General features: G+C 36.2%; 1 protein-coding gene across 1 annotated transcript in view; it reads left to right on the forward strand.

Annotated features, from left to right (window-relative positions):
• HHIP (hedgehog interacting protein) overlaps positions 1-18,322 on the forward strand; it is a 79,429-nt gene that overhangs the window by 49,629 nt on the left and 11,478 nt on the right. Inside the window, exons 5-11 of the mRNA XM_072405878.1 lie at positions 9,613-9,764; positions 10,555-10,728; positions 11,743-11,886; positions 13,023-13,144; positions 14,454-14,577; positions 15,528-15,658; positions 16,139-16,220. Of these exons, the coding sequence (XP_072261979.1) occupies positions 9,613-9,764; positions 10,555-10,728; positions 11,743-11,886; positions 13,023-13,144; positions 14,454-14,577; positions 15,528-15,658; positions 16,139-16,220 (929 nt within the window). The remainder of the gene's footprint in view (positions 1-9,612; positions 9,765-10,554; positions 10,729-11,742; positions 11,887-13,022; positions 13,145-14,453; positions 14,578-15,527; positions 15,659-16,138; positions 16,221-18,322) is intronic.

Here is an 18,322-nt window from a genome sequence, read left to right on the forward strand (position 1 = left end):
ACAAAGCATAGGTAAACATATCCTTTAAATAACTCTTCTAGGGTACACTTTTGCAGTTAATGAAAAAGCAGTAGGGCATTTATTTCACTTCAGTACTGCCATTGCCTTGAATTTAAAACCTTCACTGTTTCTTTAAGAAGGAGTAAAAAAATACACTTATAACATCATGTCTGTGCATATTGTGGCCAGATGGCATTTAACACTCATTTATCAGTAAATGTGCTGCCACACGAATTCATTGCCAAAATAGGAACCCAAGGTTGTGATTGGCTGAGTTTGTAGGCTCAGTGTTAATTGCCAGGTAATTCCTCTCACCTCCACCCATTGACTTAATACAGTCTGTCTCTCTCTCTCTCTCTACTTACCTAGCAATGTCTGGTAAAAAATTCAATATATTTTACAATATTTAAAGTATCTTTTATACAAGATGTCTATAAAATGGCTGGTAAAGAATAGCTTTTTTGAAAAAGGTAGGTTAAGCCCAACTGAACCTTCATTAAAAACCAGCTAAAAATCATGTCCTCTGCTAGGAGTTGCCAGAACCACGGGCCCTTAAACCTAGGTCCCTCAGGAACCCCAGGCCCCTACTACGGGTACCTATGGTGCCTGGGACCCTGCTTCCAAAAAGAGTACCACAGAGCAATGCCTTACTTTTAGCTGTAGGGAACCAACCCAATAGTTGGACTATGACCTTTTGTAATACCTCTCATTTAAAACCCAGAGAATGACAAGAAGGTTTCAAGTGCTGGGGTATGTTTCTTGGATAAACTGCAATTTTACATATTATTCCATCATTTCCTCTAGCTTCTTGTTCTGTCCACCTATTCTCATGTATCCTTAATGGAACAAACTTTACATTAAAACAACAGGGGTTTTGACCCTGAACTATTCTATAAAAACCCTTCCCTCAACTTCATTCCTACTGACAACGCTGAGCTCATGCAGTTCTTCTTGTCCTTGCTCCTGGTTGTCAAATGGAACAGTGGGAAGTGAAGGGAAGATTACATTTTTGGTAAGCTCCCTATAAACGAAGCACAGGTTCACTTTGAGCTTAAGTCTGTAGTTTAAATGCTAAAAGTGATTTATTGTTCTTTTTAGGAAATGTTTCTATCATTTAAAGAAGCAAATCTTCGTGATATGCAAAACTTTTTTTTTTTCTGAACCCCCAAGTTCTCAAGATGTGAAGCCTGAGTGTAATAAAACTGTTTGGCCACCAGAAATAAAAAGGTGTGACTCAGCCATGATTTAATTGACAAAATTATTACTGCACTATGTAATGCTTCTCTGAAGACTACCCTATTTTTGTAGCTGGTTTTTATTAGTTGTAAGAGCCGGCATGTGACTTTTGTGATTGTGTGTGCTGATGTCTGCACAGGGAGGAGGGATCAAGGCAAGGTTGATTATGTAATCCACAAGCCACTGAGAGAATGAACAGGGGTAATCTGCTGGAGCCACTGAAATATACCCTTATGTTGTTTTATTCAGGTCAGATCCATGAGATTTTTCATCATCCCATCAAACATTTTAAGCCTGTTTTATGGAGCCGCAAAAAAGCTAAACTTCTTAGACATCTCTCTCAAGAAATCTTTTCCAACCAAGAAGGTGTTCATTTAACAAACAGGAAAGACCACTAAATATTATCCAAGAGCGAGGCATGGAAAGCTGCATGGATGAAGTCGCACATTACAAATATTATTTGTACTTTTGGTCTTTTTTTAAGACCTTATGAGAATGACATCATACCTATGACTACTTTTTAATAGCTTTTTCTTCAAAACGCCAGTCTGGAACTGTTAAAACTAGTGTTCCAAGATATGCAAACTGCGTCCATGTTCTGCTGACTTTTTTAGACCAATTTTGTTAATAAAATTGATAGTGCAGACTTAAACTGCAAATTTAGCAAATGCTTTTCATTTGTTGATAATGTGAAACTCTAGGTTCAAAGATGATACTTGTGTTTTAAGCTTGTAAAAAGAGGGAAATGAGCACATTTTATTTTATTTTCCTCAGCTTTACCTTGCTTGAATTGGCTAACAAGTTGGTTACATTTATTAGGTTTGGGGAAGACATGCAAAATGGTGTAATATATTCTATCCTTTGTGTACCAAGACCATTTATATTTCGTTAGGGCTGCGTGTGGATACTCCCTGCAAGGTTTTGTGTTGGTGATCGCAACTGATTGGATTTGAGAAATCCTTTGCAAAACTATATATTTTAATTAAGGCAGAATTTTAGTACCGAATATATCTGAGTATAAGCCAACTTTTTCAGCACCCAAAATGTGCTGAAAAAGTCACCCTCGGCTTATACTCCAGTCAGGTTCAGAAAAGCACCCAATCCGGCAGCCGCGTACAGCGGTTTCCGTCTTCTGATGACAATGTCATCAGGCTGCGGCGGAAATACGCTGGCCTTTAAAAGCCACACTCTGGCGTAACTCCGCCGTAACTTCAAAAGACCAAACAGTAGTAAATACCGTTACAGTGCAATCTGATTGTCATACAACATTGTATGACATTAGATTAATACTGAAAAACCCACTTACCTTGTCCCGTTGATGTCCTGCTGGTCCCCCAGCTCCTCCGCACACATCTTCTTTCTTGTCTTCAGACGCCGAAAGTAGAGACGATCTCCAGGGTTTCCTGGTGACGTCGGTGCGAACGGGAGGCGCGGCGGGAAATTTATATAGTTTTGTATTGGATTTGATACAAAATAGCTGTATTGAGTCCAATACAAAGAATTTTTTTATATAATATATATATATATATTATACATGCTACTGTACAGTTATAACACATGTTTCACTATTTTTTTTACAGATTTTTGTGTTTTTTTTTGTTAAAGTTTATTATTAAATTTATTAAATATTGATTGGAGATATTTCGGTGAGTTATGCCTAGGAATTAAAAGCCTACAATGTAAAATAAAATTCCATGCAAAAAAATGTAATGCTTTATTAGAATGCAGAATTAGAATGCTAGGGGGGCTACAGTGGCTGAATGCAGTACCGCTTTGTACTGCTTTCAGCCACTTTTTCTGGACAGAATCATACCACCAGGGAGTAGGTACAGTAAGTAGTATACCTACCTAACCATTAAATTCTCACTATGGTATTTATCGTATTATGGCTGTAATGGGCGTATTATGCAAATTTCTTGGTATTTATTTTGAATATTGAAACTTGCCAGTAGCTGCAGCATTTCCCACCCTCGCCTTATATTCGAGTCAATCAATTTTTCCTGTTTTCCAAGGTAAAAATAGGTACCTTGGCTTATACTCTGATCGACTTATACTCAAGTATATACGATAGTCCCCTTTTTTGTTTAATATTTATGTGATGAATAGGCTATTGTTGCTAATAAAGCAGACCTAGCATGAGATATTTTTAAAAAAATAAATGCATGTATGCTAAATTATGTTTCACTAATGTCTCCATAGCCAGCAACCAAAATTTCCTGGTCCAAGCATATTTCAATTATTTAAATGCTAGTGCTTGTGTAAGTCAAGGTACAATGTTACGGTCAGAGTAGTTATCAGGAAAAGAAAACTTAGGAAATTATTCTTCCTTTCCACAGTAGATTGATGACATAATTGTCCCAGAATCTATGTCACAACCTAGGCATAGTCTTTGCTGTAGTATTCACAATGTTACGGTGCATTGCATGCGTGCATTGACTTGTGCATGCATTTTTGTGCTTTGTGATGTGCTACAATGTTGGATGTTGGAATGAGCGTTGGAATCTCCATCAGATTGAATAGTACAGCATCACAAACAATGTGCTTAAGTTGCATGTTACCACAGCTTATTGTGAAAGCAAGCTAAAAGGTTTTAAGGAAAAATAGGACTTTTGATGTAAATTTTGATATGTGAACAAGTATTCTATGCAGGCTTCAAGGTCTACTTAGCCTAGATTTATATGGAATAAAACCCCAACACATCTTCTTGCCATTGCACTATAGTGCACAGTACGTGTTGCCATACATAGTGTTGCCTCAGGAAAAAAAACGTACATAGAGCTTTTAGGTGCATTGCTATACTTTAGACAGTCCAAATAAACAGACTGCTTTAATATGACACACGTCAACAGGCAGCAAAATATATGACAATATTCATGTGTTACACAATGCAGTGGTGTTTACCTGAGCTCAATAGGAAAATTCTAATAATAGCCCCTACAAACAGTTTTGGTATTTTGCAGCTATTAAAAAATATAGTGATTCCTAGAAAGCATTCAAAAGAGCAGTATACATGTGTGAAGTAAAGTAACATTTAGAGCAATGTTTATGAAAGAGGGAATCAGACATTCCCTCAAACATTCCCTAGTGGGAATCGAGTTTTGTCATTGAAACACCTGGGCCTGGAAGATTGCCACCAGGTAATGTTTCCCTCTTTTATAAATAGAGCCCTTAGAGATATCCTTATAAAGCGTGAAACTTCCTTGACCTTGATTAAACATGAGTTAGTGTTTCATGAAAGTCACATTTACTGCTTATAAATATGTCCCATAGTATCAAAATTGTTTTCAATTTACAGATGAAAGAAAGATAAAATCTCTTCTGTTGCTATGGGGCATTACTAATTGCAACTTACACTTTGACTTTTGCATAAGCGGTTCCAAATTTTGTCAATTTCTTTGGCCAATTTTATATTTCATTTGTACATGTAGAAAAAGAAGAGAAGAGTTTATCTTTGTTGTGTGCAGTATTTTTGTCTTTTGACCTTGGAGTCAAAACAGTCTGTTGGAGAACTCCGCAGGGGCAGAAACGTGATAGAAACCTCATATATCCTAAAATTTATGATTGTTTCTTGGTGGTCCAAAGCACAATCAGGAAAGGGAGTACTTAGCCTTCTAAATTGTTTAATGTTTGTTCTTGAGGAAGGTCAGTTTGAGTTCTTATTTAGATTTATTGTAACAAATATAGAATGTCAGTAGCAAATCCAAAGACTAGCAAGTTACAAGTCAGGGTTACTGGATTTATGTTTCATTATAATGACGTGAGGATAATTCTTTTAGCTGCATGACCATTTCATTAGTCACAGTTTGTAGAAACAAATCTTTGTACAAATAAAGGTTTGAATTAAAACAAAAACAAATGAAGTCACATTTATCCTTGTCTTCCGTTTGGCAAGAGCAATAAGACATTTTTACTGATTGTTCATCCAGTTAAAAAAGCAGGAAATTTCAGTATTTTGAAAGTGTCCACGGGTGGTTGATGTCTGAATAGGAAAGCTTGAGCAGAGTGGTAGCAATATTTCTGGTTTGTCTTTTAGTCTTAATCATTTTTGGATAAGATGACCCCCATACTGCCAGGCTACACATTTATGCTTGTTAGTGGTGTGGGCCTGCCAATTCCTATCATGGGTTCCTATTGAGGGTAGGTGCCTTCTAAATGACAGAGCTATAGCACAGTGTGGCGTTTGTGCACCGCTTAGGCCGTGGTTGGCTGTGCATAACATTGCACCCACAAATGAGCCTTCCATCATGAGCGTTGTTGGACGGCTGGCAGAACACTGTCCCTACAACATGGGCATTGGATGCTTATTTGCATTTAGCAAAGATGAAAATTATATTCTGTATTTCTAGCTGTGTTCTGCATTCACAAAAAGATCGTATCATTCTTCCAGACATCTAGTGCTTTGGGCAACCAAGGAACCAAAAGCCAACAGATACACATATAATTGTGAAGCAGTACTTCTGGTGCACACAATATTGTGAATGTGTGTATATGCGTGTGTGTGTGTATATATATATATATATATATATATATATGTGTATATAAATATGTATATACACAAAATGTGGATACCTGTTTGTCTTTAGAACTGTGGTAATTCTTCATGGTATAGATTCAACAAGTTGCTGGTAAAATTTCCCAGGGATTTTGTGACATATCGACTTGATAACATCACGCATTTGCTACACGTTTGTTGGCTGCACAAGATGTAATGATGATGTGAATCTCACGTTTCGCCAGATCCCAAAGGTGCTTTATTGGACAAAATTTTAGTGACCATGGAGTCCATTTGAATACAACGAACTCACTGTATTGTTTAAGAAACTATTGAGATGATTTGAGCTATATGATATGGCATGTTATTCTTCTCGAAGTAGCCCTCAGAATATATATCACTGCAATCATAAAAGGATGGTTTTAAACGATTTTCATTTGGTATTAAGGGGCTCAAAGTATGCCAGGAAAATATCCCACATACCATTACATCTCTTCAAGCCTGAACTTTTTAAGTTAGGATGGATCCATGCTTTAATGTTTGTTGATGACAAATTCTGACCTTACCATCCAAATCATACAGCAAAAGTTGAGACTCATCAGACCAGGTGATATTTTTCCAATCTGCTCTTGTCACGTGCCTATGTGAATTACAGCCTCAGGTGCCTGTTCTTAGCCGACAAGAGTGGCACACTGCCACTGTTTGAGGTATTGCGAGCTCAGAGGTGCTCTTCTGCATACCACGGTTGTAACAAGTTATTGAGTTACTGTTACCATTTTATCAGCTTAAACCAGTGTAGCCATTCAACTCTGACATCTGGCTTTAATAAAGAATTGCTGCTCACTGGTATTTTTCCCTTTTTCAACCAATCTTTGGAGATTATTGTTCATGAAAATCCCAGCAAATCAGCAGTTTCTGAAATACTTAGACTATTCTGCTTGGCACCAACAACCATACTATAGCCAGAGTCACTTAAATCACATTTCTTCCTCATTCTGATGCACACTTTAAAATTCCTCGGGTCATCTTGACAATGTCTACTTGTCTAAATGCAATGAGTTGCTACCATGTGATTGGCTGATATTTGTGATAACAAGCAGTTGAACAGGTGTACCTAATAATATGGACAGCGAGTGTATATATTTATTGTACATAAACAGGACAGACTGAGAATAAAACCTCCGTATTGGTTTATGTGTGCCTAGAATTAAATATGTTTGAAATAAGTCAATATATGCAAATACAACTATATAAAAAATCGTATGCCAAAGCACAAGTACCCTTATAGTAGAATGAACATTTAAAAGTTAACATGTGACCATATGCTTGTATTGAACATTCATATTTATGTATTGTCCATGCATCTACTGCAAATGGTAAATAATTCAACATTTTAAGTGTTCATTAAAAAATAAATATATTTTCCAAATGTAACTGTCCAAGCCTGTTGTTTTAGAACAGAATGTTGTCAGAATTGTATAATTGTTAAAATTATACTTTTCCGCCTGTATGCTGCAAATGACTGTAAAGTCCGCCCTCTGCTTTGATCCCACCAGAGGTATCCCATTCAATAAGTATTTGAATCCTCATGTAAATCTTTGGATTTTTTGGATATTTGTTATTGCATTTATTAGCTAGAACGTGCCATTCTAATCTACAGCGGGACACGGTGCCAGATTCTTATCAAAGCAGCAGTGGCTCTAATATATGTGAGCCAGGGTTTCTCCACTAACAAGGGATTGAGTGTCATGCATTCTGGAAATGCTTTCAAGGCATGCTTAGCCAGGACAGAAATATTTTCTCTTGCAGGGTTACTAGGGATACAAAGATTACATGAGTCAGTATCCTGGGTCTGTGACTCAGGAGTGCCTGTTTATTAAATGTTTCCTACTCAAAGGCACCGTTTAATTATCATCATTATTATAAGCAAGGGTTTGTATGATAAAAATATATAAACATTTGATTACATGTTGAAGAAAAAGAGTAATAGTTCAGTGTTTTATAGCACTATTCCTTTTACCTACAATACTAGTTGTCATTTTATTTACAGTGCAGTTCCAGGTTTTGAAGACCTTTATTGAGACTATCATTGCCTACCTCTCTCTCTCTGCCACTCGACTGGCTACAATGGCTGTGCAGAACTGACCTGGGCCCCCCAAGTCAGTAACAGGGTTGCTGGGGGGCCCGTGTTAGCTTAGGAGAGTCCAGAGACCTCATGCAGTTTCACACTTTGCACCTTCCTTTGTCTGCCTCTGACTGGATATCATATTCATCCTGTGACTTCAGTCCTTAGGATCTGATCTGGCTCAATCAGCCATCAGGAGAGCTGACTTCAGTATGACTTTCTAATCTTTGACTAGTGTGTGTTCCCACTTTGCCATAAGGTAATCTGTTTTAAAACATTTCAGCAAATTTAAACAGACAGCACATTAATCTCCAGACAAAAATAAAGTAAAAGAACAAAACCATTTTGCTGCAATATTTATCTTCAATCCAGAGACTGCCCCACAGTTCTATCTGCTGCTAGATATCCTTGATCTAACCAGCATCTGCGTGGAGTTAGTCTCAATACTGTAATACTAGATTGTAAGCTCTTCGGGGCAGGGTCCTCTCCTCCTGTATCACTGTCTGTATTAGTCTGTCATTTGCAATCCCTATTTAATGTACAGCGCTGCGTAATATGTTGGCGCTATATAAATCCTGTTTATTAATAATATTATTAATAATAATGTGTTTTCAGAGGTGTTAAAGCAGTTGTTAAAGGACAATGTATTTTTTCTGTATCTCTTATACATAAAAGGAAATGTAGTCCTGTATATGAATATCTGAAATTTTAAACCTCTGCAGTTTCCCACATGGCCACAGTGTCCCAACCTCTCCCAACAGGAGCATTTGGGAACCATTTGGTGCATGCATTTGCTGTGGTTGCAGTTTGCGGTGGGGCTGCAGCTCAGTTCTTGAAAGTAACATGTTGCTTTCTCGCCACATGGTTGTTTTTCCTTTTCAGGTGGGAAAACTGCACCACCATTTCAAACCCAAGGGTGCAGGGTACAGTTTTCTATGCGCCTGGGATCAGCTAAATGTGCTCCAGTAAAGTTTTAAACACTGCCCAGTCTCCAATAGATGTCACTTTTTGGTGGCAAAATTGTTTGTAGAAATGTTAGTGTAACACATTAGCACTGGGCAGTGACTTGTAGCAGCTTTCAGTATAGGAATTGTTTAATTTGCTTTCGTTTCTATGAAGAAAATGTCTCAGCTAGCACTGACCACATGTCTAGATTTAAACACTGTGCAGGAGATAGCAGGTTATTACCTACAGTGTGCAATGATGAGAAGACCACCAGAGTAGTGACAAGTGATGTAGCTGCCCCCAGGGTAAAACAAAGGTTTACATATTACACTAGCAATTCGAATGTTTTCAAAACATTTTGCCAAGACAGTGGAACTTGGCAGCCGCCTGTGCTTTTTTTTCCCTTCAGTTTTGCATATTTGGATTAAACATTATTAACTTTTTCCCCTGATTTTCCTACAAGGAACTATGAGCAACCTAGTAACACAGCTAAGAATTCTTTACAGCACTCAGACTTGTCTTCATGGCTACCAAAAGATTACACACACAAATCACTGCACAAAAGTAGCATACAGGCCAAAGAGCTAGATAACCACACCAGACAATTGTCTTGTCCAAACTTTTAAATAGTCCCTAAAGTGAAATGTTTTATAATCTGTTTATATGCGGTAGTCACGGAAAGAAAAAAAAAACTAAAGCAGTTTGGTCAGAGAATATTTAATAGAAAGAAAGAGACTTTTTTTGGTTTCCAGCTGAAACACAATAAAGCACATAATTAACTTTTCAATTCTTTGTGTTTCTCGTTTGACTGCAGGGAGGAGATGAAAGAGGATTGCTAGGCCTTGCATTCCATCCCAATTATAAGAAAAATGGAAAGCTGTATGTGTCGTACACCACCAACCAAGAGCGCTGGGCCAGCGGACCTCACGACCACATTCTTCGAGTTGTGGAATATACGGTGTCTAGGTACCACATGAACAACTTGTTGTTGTGAAATTTGTAGCTTCTTTACCTATGCAGAAATATAACTTAAATATATCACATTGCATACAAATGTGCAAACTTTTATTTTAGATGATTAGCTGGTGGTTATGCCTGGGCAGTTGGCAATCTGGTTCTGTAAGACACAAAAATATATCCCCCTGCTCTCCACAATACCAGTGCACTTTTATTCAGCCACACTTCTGTGGAAAGTTTTTTTGTGCCAATAAAATGCCTCCTATCTTAGCCAATGCTTATTTTAATGCACAAGGTTGCTTAAATAGAGCCCCTAGATGTAAACAATAATGCATTATATATTTATGACAAGCAGACAGATGTGATTTATTTTTTGTCAGGCACAAACATGAAAATACACCTTGATGGATTGTAAAAACAATTATCAACTAAATCAAAAGCGGTCCATTTTCTGCATAACAGCCATGCAAAGGTGCATATATACAATTCAAGGTATCAATCTAGCCTAAAACAAATCCCAGCCACAAGGGATCTGGGGGAGGTTACATGTTTTATATTTTAAAAAGTTAGAAAATAGGAAACATAAGTGAATGTGATGCCTAAAAGCAGGAATATAAGAGAGATTAGGGCAGACCACATTGATATTCCAAACACTTTTTAAGCTATGCTGCACTATTATCCTAGTCATCGTCAATGTCAGTTAAAAGATCAACAGATATAAAAAATACACATGTGTAAAAAGTGTGCCAGGACTATAAATTTTATGCATTCAGTGGTTTTTATCCATCATTGGAAACAGGAAGAACCCCAGTCAAGTTGATGTGAGGACAGAGAGGCTATTTCTCGAAGTAGCTGAGTTACACAGAAAACACCTGGGAGGACAGCTCTTGTTTGGTCCAGATGGCTTCTTGTATATTTTCCTTGGAGATGGAATGATAACTATTGATGATATGGAAGAAATGGATGGTTTAAGGTAAAAATAATATACATCTTTATAAAGGTTGCTTTTTCACATGTTTTCAGATTATATTGAGAACAGGAAAGCTATACACATATTCACTGTTAATGTAAAGTACAATGTATTTCAATTCATCTTTAATGTTTGTTCAGCTCATAAAGTGGTTTCTTATACTACAAAACTCAAGTTGTCCCTTAGCATGTTTTTCCTGGTGCTGGAAAATGTGAATTACCTCATACATTTTTCTTTGTATATATTTATGCATTTATAGAGATTGACTTACTTAAGAAAGAGAAAATGTTCTTTTGGGAAAGTGAAAGTTCACAGAGTTTAGTGAAGAGGGTGAAACTGTATTCACGTTGAGTACCCAATCATGTGCAATGACAAATCAAACTAAAATGAATACAGTTTTACTCTGTTTACTTTAAAATATGAAATTTTTCATTTCATAGTGGAACTACTATGAATCTTTCCATGCGCCTCTTCCTATAAAGTCTCCATGCTTCATTCCCTATGATGGCATATCTTTTGATGGAAGCCCACATCCCAAGCTACCCTTCTTACCTCTATGTTAACCCTTGATATTAACCAACAATCCAGCTTGAGAGCAGATTATTAAATATATCTAATTTGCATATTTGCACCATCCCTGTTACCCATTCGTAGAGTAAAAGATGTAAATATGGGTCCTACCATTACTGATTTTGAAGGTTCAATCAGTAAAGTTTTCTCTGATATTGTACTTAAAAGTTGAACTTTGGGATAAGCAGACTATTACTTTTAAAAGGGTGAATCTATTTTAGTTTGCAAAGGCATTTGGGGCACACGAAGTTGATTGATATATTTAAATGGATGCTTTGGTACCCAGAGTTCTGTTATCAAGCTTTTACACCATATTTTCCTTGTTTTTAGTTTTATCTATATTCTAACATTGCACTGGACTGAATATGTGTTCTGGGCTTACATTATAACTAGGTTGTAGTATATTTAGTAAACATTAACCTATGTTTTTCTTTTTCACTCTTTTAGTGACTTTACAGGATCTGTGCTGAGGCTGGATGTTGATATTGATGCATGCAATGCTCTTTACTCTATACCTAGAAGCAACCCTCATTTTAACAGTACAAATCAGCCACCAGAGATATTTGCACATGGCCTGCATAGCCCAGGCAGGTAAGCCAATATATATACCTCTAGTGTCTTATCTTTTTTACAAGTTTGTGACTGTGCCAAAGTTAAATGCATACTATATTTTATTTTCCTATATATTATTATTTAGGGTGATCCAGGGTTAAATTTTCTAAATTAATAAATACTGTTCACAAAATGAAAGTTCACTTAGGAAAAGTGTATGCTTGCTTTGTACAAAATGTAAATGATGGATAATAAGTTGTGTTTGGTGGTAGGGTTGATTGGTTAAACACAGCTTCTTTTTTTTTTAAATTTACCTTGACATGTAAACAGTTCCAGTTAAATAAGTAAACGAACACCAATGGCTTCAGTCCTTTACAAGTTCTTTACAATTTATTAAATGAATACAGGCTGTTCACTTACAAACATGAATGGTCACTTAGCTTAGGATTCTGCAGTGTTCACTTTATTTATATCAGGTGCTAGCAAAATGTATTTTTTTAATCAATTTCAATGTTTGGATTTTCAAAGTAAAAACTTTTGTCCTTACATGCAAAACAAAAGCAGATATGCACTTCATAATCTAATGCTCCTTTATTAGGAGGTAAGACAGGTATTCACAAGCATGAAAAGCAAACCCACTTGTAAAAAGCATCTATTTTCAGATGCGTGTGTACAGAATTAATTCACGTAAGAGCGTAACCTGCAGAATAGCCCAAGGAAACATGAGAAACTTAGGCTACATTGGTGGCACAATGCAGAGGTGGATGTATTCTACACATATTTTAAAATTAGAATTATTTTTTGTGCTTGGGCTTACCTATCTAACTTAAATTTGATAAAGAAGTTGCTTTTTACAATGCACTCGCATGTGTTTTCTCTGCTTTTACTTCTCACAAATATGTAACATATTACCCAGTCTTTTGTTATAGTATATAGACATGTTTCATCACTTTAGTGAAGTCTCAGAAATACCTCAGAAATACTGTGCTGTGTACGGTGGTCATTTATCAATACGGGTTTTCTGCAAACAACAGAAAAGGGATGTGATGAAAAAGAATAGTGCATATACTTAGGACATGTCTACAAGATGCTGGAAATTTCAAGACTTACATGTGCACTGTTTAGTGGTTGTAATTTCAATAAATATTTTTTTGCTTTTCTGATTTATTATATAGATGTGCTGTTGACCGTCATAGCAGAGACAACAGTATGAATGTAACAATCCTGTGTTCAGATTCAAGCACCAAGAACAGGTCTAATATCAGGATTTTGCCAATCATTAAAGGAAAGGATTATGGTAGGCTATATTGCGATTTCAGCTGTCTCTATTGGAATGTTAATATACATATGCTCTTAGGATGCCAAGTACAGCAAAGTAAATGTATGTGTATAAAGACATTTGTCAGTAACTAAAGAATCATTATTTGGATATCTTATTTAAAAAAAAATTGTCATTATTCAAATGTAAGCCTATATAGTAAAGTAGTTATATATTAAGTCTCCCTTGTTTATATGGCTGACAAAATGCTTCTCTTTTACAAATTAGTGTTTTCATTACTTGCTGATTCCTAATGTTGCGATTCAGTATTTTCTGCAAGGTATTATAATTGTTTAAACAATTATTAACCTTCTAAAATAATACATTCTTTCAAACAAGAACAAATAACTATATTTTAGGTAACTATTTGCAATCAAGACACAACTTTACAAAATTTTTGCATCTGCCCTACGAAATGGTTTTCAAACCATTCAAACAGCATGCTAAGGTAATGAGAACTAAAAAAACAATTACAGTTGACCTACATGTCTGTTTTTCCCGTAAACCAGTTTTTAATACCTGACTGTTTCCATGCTGGATTTACAATATGGCAGGTGAAATCATTTTTTGCAGTGTGTTGATTTATATACCTAATAAAGCAGATATTTAACAAAATTTACCATTTGAATAGATAGATGTATTTGGCAAATATTTTAGGCATTTTTGTAACTGGGATATCCTTAAGGAAATTGTACACCTTTCTGTGTCATATCCCTACCTTGAGGCTACTTATTTGACTTTATACTTCTTTATTCTCTTCCACAACTGTAAGCCCATGTATATACCTCCCCCTATCACCATTATATAAAACCTGTTGTACAATGAAGTATAAATCACTGAGCTCTAACTTTTGCCAGTCTCATATTCCAGGTAATTTTTATTGTATTATTTGGAAGGATTCGCCCTCTTATGTTTCAAAAACCACTGGCTGCTTCCAGGGACAGATTTAACCATGCATTTAAATTTACAGATTTAACAAATACAAAAAAATACTTATAAATATATTTAATAATATAAATATATTTTTCCATAAAACATTGACCTCACTATAAGTTTATATATCTCTAAAAACTGTACTGTGGATATATGGAAGGATATAATCTGAAAGCAGGGATAAAATCTGGTATTACTACTGTTACTGATCTGGCCTTCTTATGTGCTGTTCCGTTTTACCTGTTTAAAGTTTTGACCTATTTTTGTACTGTTTTTGTTGCTGACTTCTATAGTGCCCCAACCTACTTCTGTACTGTTTTGGCCTAATGCTACAATAGTTCCATTTCCTTTCCAGAAAGTGAGCCTCCACTTTTAGAATTCAAACCTCTGAGCAGTGGGCACATGGTTGGTGGTTTTATATACAGAGGATGTCAGTCAGAAAGGCTGTATGGGAGCCACGTATTTGGTGATCGCTATGGGTATGTCAATATTTTTTCATGTTGTCTTTCCTAGCTATAAATGTGTTTCAATTATCTGTTGTTGTTCTAATACATAACAAATGTGAATGTGAAATGTTTTTAAATTGAGCAAACTGATAATGAACAGGTTACTGCAGTGATAACAAGTTCAGTACACAACAGGGTTCTTTCAACACAACTGAAACCTAAACAAGCTGAGTATTAGGAAAAGGGGACTTGAGCTCCATTTGCTGGCTAAATAGTAAAGTTCATAATAAATATACATACAACATTTTATTTGTACCTAAGTAAAAAACACAATAATAATAACTTTATTTTTTAACCTAACCATAGTGAACAAGGTAAAAATGTACAAAATCACAATAAATTCTATTTAAATTGTTTTTATGTCTTACTTTTAGTTTTTAATTTCTCTGCACATTGTCTCATCTAAATATTTAATACATTGGGCCTGAATTATTAAAGCTTTCCAAGACTGGAGAAGATACACTTTTATCAGTGAAGCTGGGTGATCCCAAAAATATGGAATGGATCTGGCCCAGGATTGAAAACATTTGCTATCAAATAGCAAATGATTTTTAAAAAATCCACTGCAGTTTTTCTGTGTGTCCTCTCCAGACTTGGAGAGCTTTACTGAATCAGCCCCATTGCATCATCCCTTAGACAGCTATGAGCTAAGCCAACATAGTTTGGCTAAAGCTGTTAGCAGCACATACTAGAAGCCGCATTAAGCTGTCAAACTTTACTGTCACTGACAGCTTTAGCGCCATCATTTATCAGGAACAGAAAACAGTGACTGCCGTGCTACAGCTGGATATGTAAAGTTTTGAAACAAATATGTAACGGTTCATGTGATTTTACATTCACTATCATTCATTTTATTTGATGATCTATGGCCTTATACTGTATTTGTTGAGGAATACCATTGAGTTATAAATGTATCATTTCAGAAACTTTGTAACACTCCATCAAAACGCCATCACTAAACAGTGGCAAGAAAAACCGTTTTGTCTGGGCAGTGGAGCATCCTGCAGAGCACCCTTCACAGGTCATATACAGGGATTTGGAGAAGATGAATTAGGTAAATCAATGAACTGTGCCTCACAACACTTTTGTTCAGATTAATGTCATGTAACTCTGGACATAAACTTTCTTGTGTCCAGGTTTAAAGTATGTTTTTCTTTTTTTAGTGGATAAAGTGTTTAAGCTTCAAAACCCCCATAATGTATTAATTGGTGTTTTGCCACCTGTGTGCAGATCCAACCTTTCCTTTTGTCTTAACAGCCATATTGTCCCTAGGGCAGAAAGTGATAAATCAACAATTTTACATGTGTCACTGGAACAGTGGACAGCTGTTACATTATAAACTCAGTAACCGGGGATATCTTCTCACTTTTGAGAGGTTCTCTTTAGATTCCTGACACCAGAACAAAAAGTGAAGGGATATATCCCCAAATAAAAGTCAGACAGGACATTTTTATCATTCCCCACTCTATCCTGTAAGATTTTTTGACACCTGACAAAGTTTTGTTGTAAACCCCTGTACTTTTTCTTCTAACAGGTGAAGTCTACATTCTGTCAAACAGTAAAAGTATGACACAGTCACATAGTGGAAAACTCTACAAGATTGTTGATCCTAAAAGGTAAGTTTAATTTAAACAGCATTTACTCAAAATATTGCATATACTCTAGGAGCAGTGGTCGCCAACTGGTGGTCTGCAAAAAAAATGTTGGGGGTCCGCGGCTCTGGTCAGTGCACCCCCAAGCGAGGTCAGGAGAGGTACACCGCTGGGGGGACGCACCGGCCAGAGCCTCAGACCACATCCCCTATTCGAATCCCTGGCCTTCAGAAGCCGTTTTTTTATGGTCTGCGGGATCGAAAAGGTTGGTGACCACTGCTCTAGAGTGTATTTTAAAGAATCAAATATTTTGGGTTATTTTGTCAGATTTTCTTGCATTTAGGACAGACAGTCAGCCCTTGATCAATACTGTTACATATATGGTTGCATAGATAGTGTAATACTGAGACTGGACTAATAGACTTGCATTGAGTGAAAGAAACAGAAAAATTTTTTGTGCAGCATTTTTAGACTTTTTTTTTTGTTTTTTTTTACATTAGCGCACATTTCTAGTACTATTCAAATGAAGATTATCATGTTAACATTATGTCATAAAAACAGTAAAATAGCTAAATATGCCATCAAAAGTGAACCTTTACACAAATGTTAAAAAGCTACATTTGTGATAAAATGTGTAAATAAGGAGTAATCAAAGGGCTGAGGGACTTCAACAGGGCTTCTTTTATTGCTGGTGATTTGCCTGCAGACATGGTCACTTGGTAGCATAATCTTTCCTGCGGGGAAGGCTCAACTTTTACTCTGACTCCCAATCTCCCTCATTGCATGTTCAGTTATTCCCGTGCCAGGAACACATCAAGTGAGTGGAGAATCCACCTATTTGACTTACACAAGAGCAGGCATAGATCCAAAAAGGTTTTGAGAACTGAATAAAAATTGTGTTCCTGGGTTAGCTTGAGTTAATACTTAATATTCCTGACTTGTCACATACATTGTCTTCTCTCGCTGAATTACGTTAAGAGTTAAAAATAAAATAAACTCCATTCTACTGCAAGTGAAAAAAATACATTTCCAATAAACAACTAGCTAAATAGGTTATAAATTTCTGTTATAAAATATCAGCTTTTATTAAGAAGCATATAATAATGGGTAACATCTGATAAAAGTTAGTAATAGGTATTTGGATGTGTGAGTTTTTACACCGAATTACAGATCAGTGGTTAACATTTGCAAGCCTTGTAAATATGAAGATATAACAATTCTTCTTGAAAAGATGATGTATGATCTAAACAGATCTCCTTACCAAGCGTATGAACTCTGATGTTTAAGGTTCATGACATGATAAAAAAGCTTAAACATTTATTCGTTTTATAACAAAAACTGCTTGGTTTACTAAAGGAATATAGGCTGTTTACTTTGCAAAGTGAATTATCACCTGCAATGGAAGCTTTTGAGACAACCTTTTGCTTTTGTAGAATCTTTTGCGTATTTGAATGACAGGAATGCGGTAGTATACAGAGCACCTTGTATGTGTATATAAATGTAGCCGAACTTTCTCTGATTATAATGGCCAACAGACATGCAGGTCCCAAAATGGCTGTGTTTACAGTCAGAGTAAACGTTTAGAAATAAATGGACAGCGTAGCATTCTTCTAGAAAAGAACGTAAACATAGAGAAATAACTCAAAATTACCTTGGAAACCAAGACCAGAAAGCCCATAGTGGTGTTATCCTGTGAAGTGGTTAAAAAGAAGGCAGGGAGGTAGATCCTTTGCTTTATGACAAATGCACACCATGACTTAAAACTGACGTATAGCTCTACAGCAAACATGAATGTAGGATTTATTCAGTTTGCTGGTTGGGCTTAATGTCGCTCTCTTTCAGCAAATTCTGTCAACCGTTGGGATCTGATTACAAAAAAACATCTTAATTGACCTTGACTTTGTTCTTACATTCAAGTAAACTAGTAGGGTGGTCCCAGAATGTCATACCTGAAAGGCCAGACCTCCCATTGCAGTGCTCCTACTTGTTGTGTGTGTGGGCGAGAAGGATGTTTTGTATTGAGTATCTGAGAGGATATGGAGGAGCCAGACTACAGGAATGCTAAACCCATTGACCCCATAGTGTCGATGGATAAATTGGATATTAGATTCGTTTTGACACAGTAA

The sequence above is a fragment of the Pyxicephalus adspersus genome, chromosome 3 (genome assembly GCF_032062135.1).
Source record: "Pyxicephalus adspersus chromosome 3, UCB_Pads_2.0, whole genome shotgun sequence".
Classification (NCBI taxonomy): domain Eukaryota; kingdom Metazoa; phylum Chordata; class Amphibia; order Anura; family Pyxicephalidae; genus Pyxicephalus; species Pyxicephalus adspersus.